The sequence below is a fragment of the Nerophis lumbriciformis genome, linkage group LG12 (assembly GCF_033978685.3).
Source record: "Nerophis lumbriciformis linkage group LG12, RoL_Nlum_v2.1, whole genome shotgun sequence".
Classification (NCBI taxonomy): Eukaryota; Metazoa; Chordata; class Actinopteri; order Syngnathiformes; family Syngnathidae; genus Nerophis; species Nerophis lumbriciformis.
The window spans coordinates 32,669,014-32,683,145 of NC_084559.2; the positions used below are offsets into that span (position 1 = coordinate 32,669,014).

Sequence of the window (14,132 nt, forward strand, 5' to 3'; positions counted from 1 at the left end):
TAACGCTCATAGACAAGATTTACTTCGGTTGTCTTCAGGGGAAAATCAGAACAACTTATTTGCTTCTTCAGCAATTTTCTGCAAGCGGGTGACAATCCCTTTGGAACTAAATATGACTTTATAGTAAAGGTTCCTGTCTACATAGTAGGGATGTAGCGACATGGGAATGTCATATCACCACAATGATCATGGTTATTATTATCACAGTACTGTTCAATGTGCTCAAAAAGTACTAATACTTATAACCAAGTGTTATTTAAAAACTAAATACATTAATTAGTAGCCACACAATATACTTTCTTGGCAAAATAAATGTTATATAATAATATTGTTCTGGCCATTTAAAGGGTTACTGCACTTTTTTGGGGAATTTTGTCTATTGTTCACTATCATTATGAAAGACATGACGGATGGATTTTTTTTTTTTAACGCATTCCAACTTGTAAATAAAAGTCAGCTTTCAGCGGAGCCAATGGGAGCTCTTTTATTTCAGCCAATAAATCCGATAAAAAAACATCCAAAAAGCGCCAAGAAGTGTTAGCAATATTGTTATTATAAGCGCTAACACAGACAAACTATTTATAGCGACGCCGTGATCACGACCGTGTGTCCCTATTAGTGTTGTCCCGATACCAATATTTTGGTACCGGTACCAAAATTATTTAGATACTTTTCGGTACTTTTCTAAATAAAGGAGACCACAAAAAATTGCATTATTGGCTTTATTTTTTATTTTTTTATCTTAGGGTACATTCAACATATGTTTCTTATTGCAAGTTTGTCCTTGAATAAAATAGTGAACATACAAGACAACTTGTCTTTTAGTAGTGACTAAACAAACAAAGGCTCCTAATTTAGCTGCTGACATACGTATGCAGTAACATATTGTGTCAGACCGGTACTTTTCAGAAGCGGTATAGTACCGAATATGATTTATTACTATCCCGGTACTATACTAATACTGGTATACTGTACAACCCTAGTCCCGATGTTTACATATGTGAGTGGTCTGTTGCTTTCTCGCTTCCTTGCTCCCTGTAAGTTTATTGTAGATCATAAATCATGCATCTCACCTGGACAGAGGAAGTCTGAGTAGGTATTCCGACAAGTTGGTACACTTTGACAGCCATTTGGGACCCGAAACTGGCGAGGACGACACAAAAAGACGCATGGTCCTCCCAGCCTCCCACCCCTTGGTGAGGATTATGAGACATTCTCAACTAAATGGGAATATATGAAACTCCTAGCAGTCGGCATCTTAATGACAGCAGACATCGCACAATGATGCTTTATTACGTGTTTTGGCTCTTAGAAACTCTGCAGTAGAGATGTCCGATAATATTGGCCGATAAATGCGTTAAAATGTAATATCGGAAATTATCGGTATCGGTTTTCTTATTATCGGTATCGGTATCGGTTTTATTTTTTATTTTTTTTATTAAATCAACATAAAAAACACAAGATACACTTACAATTAGTGCACCAACCCAAAAAACCTCCCTCCCCCATTCACACTCATTCACACAAAAGGGTTGTTTCTTTCTGTTATTAATATTCTGGTTCCTACATTATATATCAATATATATCAATACAGTCTGCAAGGGATACAGTCCGTAAGCACACATGATTGTGCGTGCTGCTGGTCCACTAATAGTACTAACCTTTAACAGTTAATTTGACAAATTTTCATTAATTACTAGTTTCTATGTAAATGTTTTTATATTGTTGTACTTTCTTTTTTATTCAAGAAAATGTTTTTAATTTATTTATCTTATTTTATTTTATTAATTTTAAAAAAAAGTACCTTATCTTCACCATACCTGGTTGTCCAAATTAGGCATAATAATGTGTTAATTCCACGACTGTATATATCGATTGATATCGGTATCGGTAATTAAAGAGTTGGACAATATCGGATATCGGCAAAAAGCCATTATCAGACATCCCTACTCTGCAGTGAGTAATAATCAGTGATGAAGAAGAAAAAAAGTAAACGTTGTGATGCGTTTTTTAAATTAATGCATCGAATATGCTTAAAATGATCAAAATAGGTCAATATTAAATGTTATTATAAATGTGCCCGTACTACATTACATATATACTTACATCATGTACAGCACAGGCCAAAAGTTTGGACACACCTTCTTCTCATTCAATGCGTTTTCTTTATTTTCATGACTATTTACATTGTAGATTGTCACTGAAGGCATCAAAACTATGAATGAACACATGTAGAGTTACTGTATGTACTTAACAAAAAAAGGTGAAATAACTGAAAACATTTTATATTATTGTTTCTTCAAAATAGCCACCCTTTGCTCTGATTACTGCTTTACACACTCTTGGCATTCTCTTGATGAGCTTTAAGCACACCTGTGAAGTGAAAACCATTTCAGGTGACTACCTCTTGAAACTCAGCGAGAGAATGCCAAGAGTGTGCAAAGCAGTAATCAGAGCAAAGGGTGGCTATTTTGAAGAAACTAGAATATAAAACATGTTTTCAGTTGTTTCACCTTTTTTGTTAAGTACATAACTCCACATGTGTTCATTCATAGTTTTGATGCCTTCAGTGACAATCTACAAAGTAAAAGTCATGAAAATAAAGAAAACGCAATAAATGAGAAGGTGTGTCCAAACTTTTGGCCTGTACTGTATATAAAACCTCAATAGAGGTGTTTGGATGTTTTTCTAAGGGCTTTATAGGCGGAATTGCACGGTTCACATAGACTCCATTGTAAACGGACTTTTGATCGTATTTATTTAATATTTAGAATGCAAAAAAAAAAAAATATCCATTGCATGTCTAATAATGATTGTGAATGATAGGCAAAATTCCAAAGAAAGTAATAGTCATATTATTTTTTTAGAGTGTTTAAATATGTTTATCTTCAGTTTTTGTATTTCTTTAGTTTATTTCGAACATGAACACACTTACATCATAATACATCACACAATTTCATATAATTTCATTTTACATCATGCCCGAAAAGGAGTAGGAAGAAGCAAAGCTTATTTAATCCTACCCCTTTCCCACTTCAAAGCGTGTACAAATATATAGAATCATTTACTGACCTTTTTATATAATAAAATAACATCTATGAATTAGTATACAACAGTTTTGTAATATGTAATTAATTAATTAATTCAGTCATTATTAACATACTGAGATGAAGAATATCTTATTTTCAATAAGGTTGAAAGTATTTCTCATAATTCTTCTTCTTTGTACTCTGTAAGCACTATTATTTTGAACAACCTCTTAAACTGGATCATATCAGTACAATTTTTAACTTCTTTACTTAATCCATTCCATAATTTAATTCCACATACTGATATGCTAAAAGTTCTAAGTGTTGTACGTGCATATAAATGTTTTAAATTATTTTTTCCTCTAAGGTTATATTTCTCCTCTTTAGTTGAGAGAGTTTTAATTTGTAAAAGTTTTAGGGGTTTTTTACTAATAAAGAAAAAAACCTGTGTTGGATGCATCATGTCCAGTTTATGTGACGTCACAGAAATTCACTTCCTGTTGTCATATTGCTTCAAGTAACAACACCTTCAAGATTAATTGGATAAGACACTATTTGAAAGACCCTACCTCAATTTGGAACTTCATTTCTCATCATGCATTTTCTAACCTTGGAGGCCTAACATTTTTGCTATTGTGTAACTACAACATTGATAGGATTCCTGTTGCTCTTTCAAACTTCCACAAACAAGCCCTTCTGGCATGGTCTCTTATATACAAGCACAATTTCTCACCTACGAAATATTTCACTTGGAACAATAAAGACATGTTACAAAAGGAAATTCAACAATTGGTTCAAGAATTATATTATTTTAGTGAGTCAGCTTTTCAATAAGGAAGGTCAACTTTTTAATTACCAAGAATTTCTCAACCATTTTAAGGTCCCTGTGACTCCCAAACAATTTGCCATTGTATTTGATGTCATTCCAACAGTTGTTGTTATGTTGTACAGGGCTTATTTCATCTCCTCTTTCTGCTGTAAAAATTGTGAATGATCCACTTGACACTCCTGTGGGGAAACTTTGCTTTGATCAGAAAAATAACTAAAAAATCCGCAGATTATTCCAAAATGATTGTGTGTCTGTCTCCTATGTAATTGCGCTCTGGAATAATGTTGTGAATGACATCTGCTGGGTCAAAACGTGGTCCCTTCCTAACAGCTATTTACTTACCAACAAAGTCAAAGAGATATATTTTAAAATCATTCATGGTTATTACCCTGTAAAGACTATGATGGTTAGATACAAGAAGGACATTGATGTTACCTGCACTTTATGTAACATGCATCCAAAGACTGTTTACCACTTGTTTTAGACTAGTGAACGCCCTCGATCACTATGGCAGGGCATCTGTCCTTTCATCCTGGACAATATTCATGACAAATTTGTGCTTTGTTTTAAAGATGTGATATTTGGATTTACACAGTATGAAAAAGGAATTTTACCTTTGCAACCTCATTATACTATTGGCTAAGTTTTATATTTATAAATGTAAGTTTCTCAATATATTGAGAAACTTACATTTATAAATATAAAACTTAGCCAATGGGTATACCCATTTTTTGTGCCTTTAAAAAAGATTTAGAACTCTACATTAAAACACTCTCAACCTCTAACAACCAAAAAGCTGTGAAAACGATGATGCTGTGTTCCAAATTTAAGTTATTTACTGAAATTGAGTGAGCCTATGGCTTTACACTTTGTTTATTATATATATTTTGCATTCTATTTTAGTTACTTTGAATTTACAACCCCCTGGCGCTGTTTTGTACTGTTTTCGTACTTATTTTGATGGTTTCTCGACTGTTTGTAAATGTTGAAATTTATAAATAAAGGTTTAAAAAATATATATATATTGCTTCAAGTATAAATCGATCTCTCTGTCGAAGACAGCACCGCCTGCAGGTTCAATGTGGACAATTGGATATCTTAATTGCTCAGACAGTAATGTGTTTACACAAGTTTATTTTGGGTTATGTCGTTTTTTTAAATAGAGAAAGACGTTAATGTCTAGTGTTAGAACTTGTAAAGAACATGTTAGCATTTGAGGTAGCGAGCGCAAGATTGCTTCTCCAGTAAAGGAGCAGTGTTCATCAAAGTGTTATTCAGAGTTAGAACCTATTTTATTGCTTTTGGTTGGGATTTTTTAATCAAGTGAAACATTTTGCGACCAGAGAATATTTTATTTTTATTCTTTGGTTATTTAACTTGGATATTTAAAAGCTTACATTCAAATTAAAGTTAAAATATACAAGACAGGGTATACTTGTATTATTATTATTATTATATATAACAGTGTTTTTTAACCACTGTACCGCGGCACACTAGTGTACCGTGAGATATTGTTTGGTGTGCCGTGGGAGAATTTTTTTTTTTGCAAACCAGTAATTATAATCTGCAAATGTGCCGTTGTTGAGTGTCTGTGCTGCCTAGAGCTCGACAGAGTAACTATGTAATACTCTTCCATATCAGTAGGTGGCAGCAGGTAGCTAATTGCTTTGTAGATGTCAGGAACGATGACGATGGTTTGCAGTTAAAAAGGTATCGAACGCTTAAACCAAAATTAAACAAAAGGCGAGTGCCGCTAAGAAAAGGCATTAAAGCTTAGGGAAGGCTATGCAAAACGAAAACTAAACTGAACTGGCTGCAAAGTAAACAAAAACAGAATGCTGGACGACAGCAAAGACTTACAGCGTGCGGAGCAAAGACGGCGTCCACAAAGTACATGACATGACAATCAACACCAAAATAGGAGCGCAAGACAAGAACTAAAACACGTACTACACACAAGAAAACACCAAAAAACTCAAAATAAGTCACAGTGTGATGTGACAGTACACCTACTTTGAGACAAGAGCTATAGTGATGCATGCTTGGTTATGGTTTGAATTCATATCCAACAATTGCGAGAACGACTTTTTACTGTCAATACTGTCGGCTGCTGAGTTTCATTTTTTCAATGTTTTCTGCTGGTGGTGTGCCTCGGGATTTTTTCAATGAAAAAATTGTGCCTTGGCTCAGAAAAGGTTGAAAAACACTGATATATAAGATTGTTTATCGGCAATAATTTGTAGGACAATATATTGTCAAGCAAAATTTGTTAAAGGCCCAAGCCTCTTTTGGAAGTTTTTTTTCCCCTCAGTTGCCAGAACTGGGTAGGGTGTTTTGTTTTGTTGTCTTTTTTTTTGTAGCCAGCACTTTTCAACAAATTGGGCATACTGTACTTGCTTGTTTTGTCCGTGATAGGCTCCTCTTGTCCCTCATTTAAACACTTGACTTTGCGATCATCTTAATAGTTGTTACTTTGCAGTGCTTCTCACTAGCCAGTCGCGACTTGCGAGTCTCTCTGTCCGTGCATCCTGTGTGTGTGAGGTAGCGGTCCCCACGTCGCCCACTGAGACAAAGATTGTGGATGACTGGCACGAAGATTCACTTTGTTCATTTAATTCTGCAATTGAGAGCGATGCACAGAGTGAAGAAAACAAACACACACAAACATATATACTATTATTAATTAATTTTCACTCGTCGATTAATCGACCTCGGTCTATAAAAAAATAATGACAGACATCAAAGCCAAGGATTTGGCCTGTGGATATATTCTTAAAGAGATTTATTTTACACCTCAAAACAAAACAAAAATAAAAAGGATAGGGATTAGAGTGTGGTACATTGGGAATGTATTGACAACTGTAGTTTACATTTTTTTTTTGGTGTAAGCTTCGAGAAAAAAATGTTCATACAGTCATAATAATTGCACTTCATAAATCTAGACTGATGCCAGTATTTCCCCCACAACAAAGCTCCATTTGTCTCTTTATTTAATAAATTCAATTTAGCATTGAAATTCCACTGACAAAAGAAATGCTTGTTTCAAGACCAGAGGTCTGCTGCACTGATCCAATTTGTCCTCTTTCTCTTGAATCCCACAAGGCAATAAAACATCGCAGTAATTTAAGTGCAGTACATTCAAGGGAATCTCACAGTCATAATAAATATTTCACCGCTCTGAATCATCTAGTTAAGACCGGCCCGGGCTAAATGCAGCCCGACCAGGGGCTAAAACGAACAAGGAAAAGCAGTGACCCTTGTCTCTTTTCATCCAGAAGAGAGCAAATGATTGTTTTCTTTTTCTATTTGCAAGACGAAGGAATAGTGTCTCCCCCTAAATAGGACTTGCGTCTTTCAGCTTTTTTTTTCTTTTCTTTTTTTTTTTCAGTAGCTAAACCTGACAGAGAAGGCAGACTTTGAAAGGAGTCATTAAAAAAGGGAGCGAGATCTGTACATTACTCAGATATGACGTTTATAGGACTGTGGTAGAAATCTTGAAATCACACACACACGGACAAATAAAAAGTCTGAGGATTTTGAAGAGCTAAAATCGCACACACACACACACATACACACCTGCGTGCGCATGCGCTCGGCAACATATCTGCGTTAAACACACCTACATGTATCGTTATGTCGGTAACCTCCCAGTCACATTCCTCATTGTAACATTTCTTGCCTTTTTTAGGTTCCTTTTCAATATTGTTACAATGGAGTATTAGGGCAGCACTGAAAAGAAAAACAAAATCGACTTTGAGACTGAAGAAGACGACCCCGGTGGCCCCAGCTTGAGGACGACCAAGGCAGCGCTCAATGACTTTTCCGGTATGCCATGTTTTTGTTACATTTATGAATGAACACAAGCGCCTGCTTTCATGTTTGAATGTGTACACCTGCAGATAATAGACCTGTGCGGCCTAAAATCAAATTAGTCCAAAAATGAAGTGGGCGCGGCTTATATTTAGCGATGCTCTATAGTCTGGAAATTAGGGTAATAATGTTGATTGATGATAAAAAACCAACCCAACAAAACTGATTGCAGTCTATTTAAACATTTACAATTGTCATGCTTTTTTTAAGTATACAGCTGCAAAATAATCCACCATACAGCCAGAACAGTGATAGTCAAAGAGAGCCCTTCAATAAATGTAAAAGTGATGGTAAATGTTATTTTTATCCATTGAATTTGTCATTTATATATTTTCTATAAAACATTTTTGAGTGTCTGGAACGCCCTACGATTGATTGACTGGCGACTAGTCTAAGGTGTCAGCTGGAATAGGCTCCATCTTACAAACCACCCTAATGGCTGGATGGGTGTCTGGAACAAATTAATTGGATTTACATTGTTTATTATTGAAATTATTTGGATTTTCGTGCAATTTGCTTTCCGACTGACTCTTTAGAACAGATTAATACCTAAGACCGAGGTCCCGCTGTACTATAATGAAAATAAAAATAATAGTAATATGGATTTATATAGCGTCTCTCTAGACCAGCGCTTTAGACTGAGTACCTGTTATACACTGCAAAAATTGAAATCTAAGTAAGATGAAATATCTCAAATAAGGGTGATATTTGCTTATTTTCTGTCTGATAAGATAATTATTCTGATTAAGCAGATTTTATGTTAGAGTGTTTTACTTGTTTTAAGGGTTTTGGTCCTAAATTATCTCAGTAGGACATTACAGCTTGTTGCTGAGGTTTTATGTCCTATATTGAGTAAAACATGCTTGCAACTAGAATATCAACTGATGCAAAGCTGTGTCATCAACACTCACAAGTATAAAACTGCTTTTTTAAAGTAATAATTTCTCACTTCAAGCATGAAAAAAAAAAATCATGATGCCGAGCGCATATCATTATGTCAAGATAATGGCACTAGCATTTACTTAATTTAAGAACATTTTTCAACATATTGAGCAAAAAGGTCTCTTTTTTTTTTCTACCATGAAAAGGGCACTTGTTATTAGTGAGAATATACTTATTTTAAGGTATTTTGGGTTCATTGAGGTTAGCTAATTTTACTTGTTTTGGAAAGTCTTGACAAGCCAAATTTTATTGTTCTATTGGCAGATAATTTTGCTTAGTTCAAATAAAATACCCCTCATTTTTGTATTTTTTTTTCTTGTTTTTGAACACTGACTTTTTGCAGTGTACAGTAACACACTTATGATGGCGGTAAGCTCTAGCTGTAGCCAGAGCCGCCATGGGGTCTAAAATGTTTTTTACTCAGGGCACCGGACTGAAAAGATAAAAGGATGCAGGGGCCTTTTGATATTTTTCACTTTAAAAACTAGTATAATATTTTGATTAAAAAATAAAATAACATTTCATTAAAAAAACAGCCTGCATGTCAGATTCGTGTTATTAGCGTCAACATTTCAACATGTCATGATCCCATTTGACAGTTTTGACTTTGTTCGCTATTCCTGTGTGTTCTTTTTTTCTGTCCCGGTACTCCTATTTTGGTTCTACTTCCTGTTGGATTCCTTGTTTTTCTGCACCTTCACTTTCTCTTCTGTCATTCCACTTTTTGGTATTTTTTTTTATGTGCCGCTGGCAGTGATAATATTAGCTGTGGGCCGCAAATGGCCCCTGGGCTCCACTTTGGACACCCCTGGTGTAGACTGATGGAAACGTGGCTACTGCTGATCTCTGACAAACATTTGTTCACATCATTTCTTGCACTTGAGGCAAGGTGGGTTACGCGTCCTGCTAAACCAGACAACGGCATTAACCGGGTTGGAGGAAGCTGGGATAAATCTGCCAACCCTACGGTTTCTGGACGACCTGGCGCCCAAAGCGTAACTTGACAAGAGCCTCAACATTAATGAAGGTATGCTTTTATAATAGTAATATTGTATAGCCTGGATAATATGATTGTTTCAATTGTAATGTAAAAATGTTCATTAATACTGAGTCCATCCATCCATATTCATTACTTTCTAATACCCTAATCAGTTTTTTTGTATAAATACTGGTATCGTATTTGTATATATTGTATCTGCTGATATAGTTCTGTTGTTGTTCTGGATGTGCCAAACACTATCCATGCCATCCATTTTCTACCGCTTGTCCCTCTCAGGGTCGCGGGGGTGCTGGAGCCTATCCCAGCTGCACTCAGGCGGAAAGCAACATGGACAAGTTGCTGCCTCATTGCCGATGTGCCAAACACTATATATATTTAAATATTCCATCCATCCATTTTATACGGCTTGTCCCGTTCGGGGTCGCGGGGGGTGCTGGAGCCTATCTCAGCTGCATTCGGGCGGAAGGCGGCGTACACCCTGGATAAGTCGCCACCTCATCGCAGGGCTATTTAAATATTTATTAATGTTAAATACAAAGCAGTACCTCACATTTCTATTTTGTAAAGTAGGCCTACAGTAAATCTGTACAGCAGATACAGGCATCTCGATCAACAATATTATTTCCCAATACGGCTGGACAGGACAAGTAAATAATAAAAATAAATAAAATAATTTTACAAATTTTCTTGAAATAAAAATCTCCTCATTATGGATTTATTTGGTAAGTTATGTATTATTTCAATTTTTTTCAGTGCGCCCCATTACTCCTTCGTTTTTGTCGATTCCAGTGTTGGTTAGACAAACCAGCTCCCTCAGGTAAGTCCTTATAAATAAAGTCCTTACAGAACAGAAGCAGCGACTATGCCTCAAATTAGGACATAAGAAACTGCAAATTAGCTTTAAGAGGAATATTAAAAATCATAAAAACCGAGTGGAAACAAAAAGCATAAGAGACACTTTTCCCCATAGCAGCCAATGCATATAATAATATACCTACAAATCTATAAAACAACATAAAATAGGTTCAAGTTTTTTCAAGTTTCTTAAATATATCCAAACTACCCAATTCCAAACAAGATTCAAGCAGTGCAATTTATGTATCAATTACAACAGCAATAATCAATAATAATGTAATATCTTTTTGCTAATCCGACTTGATTATTGAACGCTAGAGTCCTGCCTATAAATTTCATCCATTTGCAAGCGTCTGCTTACGGGTTTTGGATGTTGTGAGCAGCCCTAATCTTGAGTCCTTTAAGACCGTTTATTTCAGTGACAACCTACACAGTAGCTTCATCCTTAGTATTTGTAAGGTGGGCAGGGGGTGGGGGTGGACAAGTGGCTTATTCACTTCATGACAAGCTATGATTCCATCAGAAAAACAAAAAGAGAGAAAAGTTCAGGCAAGTAAAAACATCAAAAAAAGAAACCAAAAAAACAATCCAAAATTCCTGTTGGCAAACCACACAATGGATCATCTTGAAATCCCTTTGCAGTCCCACTTGCTCTTTTTTCCAGGACTCACGCCGCCAAAGATCAGGTCACGCAGCAGCACCTCTTAAAGCAAATCCGCACGCGCTCACTTTTTTTCTTCACAAATTCACTGCTTGATTCCTGTGATTCTCTATCTGTAAACGGGGAGGCGGATGTGTGCGTGCTGGTGGTCGAGCAGGCGCGGCACCGACACCGTCTCGTAGCCTTTGCCAAGCATCTGCTCCTTTATGCAGGGTGGGTGGATGTCGTTAATCAGGTATTCCAGAGACTGCAAGCTGCTGCTCAGCACGGACGTGTTGCACATGCCCTTGCTGGGCAGGCTGCAGCACAGGCGCCCGCCGCTGTCGATGGCGGGGTGATGGTGGTGGTGGTGGTGGTGGTGATAGGGATGGTGCGGGTAGCCCACTTCTCTGTGCCCTGTGACCGACCCGCCCGTGGAGCAGGCTAGAAGCTCCTGGGGGTTGTAGCAGTCACTGTCGGGTGTCACCAGGACACTGTTCCACGGCGGGGCGAAGTACTGACCCACTGAAAAATTCCCGTGCATGCCCACGCAGTTCAAAGGCGAGGAGCTGACTTTGTCCATGCCGCCTCCGCCGCTGGCACTTGCCGTCATGTGGTAGGGTCTGGATGAGGAGACTTGCCCCGCCATGATTCCGCCGACCGGAATGCAGCTTTCAGGGGACTTGCTGATAGCTCCGCCCCCTCCGCTTCCCCCGCTGTACATTCTCAACATGGCCTGTTGCTGCTGATGCTGATGATGTTGCTGCTGCTTCTGCCAGAGGATGTAGTCCATGCTGTCCGCGTACACCCCGTTCTTCAGCCCCTCCGCGTTCTGAGGCGGCATCGCCGGACCTGTGTACACCATGTTGGGCTGTGGGCCCATTCCCACGACATAACCTCCACCTGAGGAGCTGGAGGAGACCCCCATGACTGTTGTGCCCTGCTTGGAGGGGCTGGAATTGGAAGGTGGTGCCCCCTGACACACCTGCTGCAAAGCCTGGGCTTGGCAATGCTGGTTGATCTGGTAAATGATGCTCTGGATAGACGGGAGGTTGGACTGCGCCGGGAGGGCTAGGCCACGCCCACCCGCAACAGGAATCACCGAGCCAGCTACAGTGACGTTTGGGGGGACTGACAGCCCGGGTCCCTCTGGAGGCTTAGTGGGCCCCGTGTGGTACCCCATCTGACTGGGACCACTGAGTAAAGTGCTACTACTGGGTGGGTAAGGAGCGACCGCAATGTGGGCTGGAGACAATTTAGTCCGTCTGCCTTCCGAGTTCTTAAGAACACCTTTAGATGGGACAAAAGTGGATGATAATGATGAGGAGGAAGAGGACTTGACAATGGCGAGCAGGCCGTGGTAGCCCCCAGTGTGGAGGTGTGGGTAGGGGCTGTAGCGCTGGCCTGTGGTGTCATATCCGTTCACAGTCCGGTTAAGGTGCTTGTGCTGGGGAACCCTGATGTTGGTGGGGAAGATCTTGATAGACAGAGGGCTGTTGGCCGTCTTCTGAGCGTAGGTGTCGAGTTCCGCCGCGGTGGGGTAGCGGGGGGAATGTGTGGGCACCGCCAGCTCACCTGTAGGGGCAAAAAGAGAGGACAGTTTGAGTGATATTACCTCGACTGAACATACCTAATTTTTCCAATCACGCCCACTTCATTCATTCATTTTCCACCACGTATCCTGTTTCAGGTGATGGCTGACTTTGAGTGAGAATACACACTGTACTGGTCCCAAGTCAATCACAGAACTCCAACGTAGAGTCTATAAATAACCTAACTTATAGGGTTGGTTATTGTTTAAATTTGGACGATTCCGGTTCCCAATGATTTTCGATTATTTTAAGAGGCACGGTCAAAAATGTATTATGTCTTTCTCAAGGAGCTATTTTCAGTTTATAACTATAAATCCTTTGAAGTTAAATTGAAATGTTATGAAGTTTCTTTTAGGGTTTGATGCTGACGATTCTGATCATCCATGAGTGAAATTGGCCGATCACAATCACATGCATTACCTGTAAAAACGTTTTAAATTAATTTATGATGGCTATAGCCAGGGTAACAAAATCAACACAATAATTAAACTAGTTATTCATGACGAGTACTATTTATTTAAACTTGTATTAAATAAAATTGAGCAAAACAAAGTCGATATTTCACAATAATGGAAACAAAAACTACTCGTTTAAATCCTGTGTCCAGGGAATTATTCCCTGACTTTGTAAACAAATACAAAAGCAACAATAAAAAGGATTTTGAAAAAATAAAAATATAGACCTAATCACTCTAGATACTACCCTTGGTATCAACACTACCATGCACTACCAACACTCCCATATACTTGTATGCCTGGTAGTGACCGATAAGCAGTAACCAAGAAGCCCAACAGTGGTTGTTATATTATCCTCTCTCTAACTCTTATCAATCTACTGTTAATTTCCTGTTAATGTCTGCTTACTTTTGCTGTAACGTGCTTCCATCTACACTTTTTAAACTTCACTAAACACTTACTTCTTGTGTTGTTTCAAGCTAGCTTAGTGGTTAGCTTGCCTGCTACTGTTTTCTCTTACTCTGTGTAACATGTTTAACTTTATCCTACAGTCTTACAGTGATAATGTTAGTTGTAAGGACTGTAGTTAAGAAAAATATTGGGGTTGCTTCTGGCGATGACAACTAAGCCTAAAACAAAGATAAGAGGATAAGGATAACATAAATAATACAAAGTTTACAAACTACATACACTAGGTGACATTTATGTTCCATCACTAAATCCGTACCATATTAGATATTTCTTTCCATCTTAGTTCCTCTCCCTTGAATGGTGGTTCCTCCCTCGTCGAATGGATCTTTTTAAAAACTCATTCTATCAAAAGCCCGGCACCTTAGGCGGTGTTAAATCGGTGCATTGTGAAATTAATTTGGACTCTCTTTAGCAATGAATTAGGTTAGCCTGGGATACTACAGCAAGGA

At 38.0% G+C, this 14,132-nt stretch overlaps 1 protein-coding gene across 1 annotated transcript in view; it reads right to left on the reverse strand.

Annotated features, from left to right (window-relative positions):
• Positions 1–6,497: 6,497 nt before the first annotated feature.
• fam222aa (family with sequence similarity 222 member Aa) overlaps positions 6,498–14,132 on the reverse strand; it is a 150,075-nt gene continuing 142,440 nt past the window's right edge. The window contains exon 3 of the mRNA XM_061986401.1: positions 6,498–12,740. Within this exon, the coding sequence (XP_061842385.1) occupies positions 11,296–12,740 (1,445 nt within the window). The 3' untranslated portion in view covers positions 6,498–11,295. The remainder of the gene's footprint in view (positions 12,741–14,132) is intronic.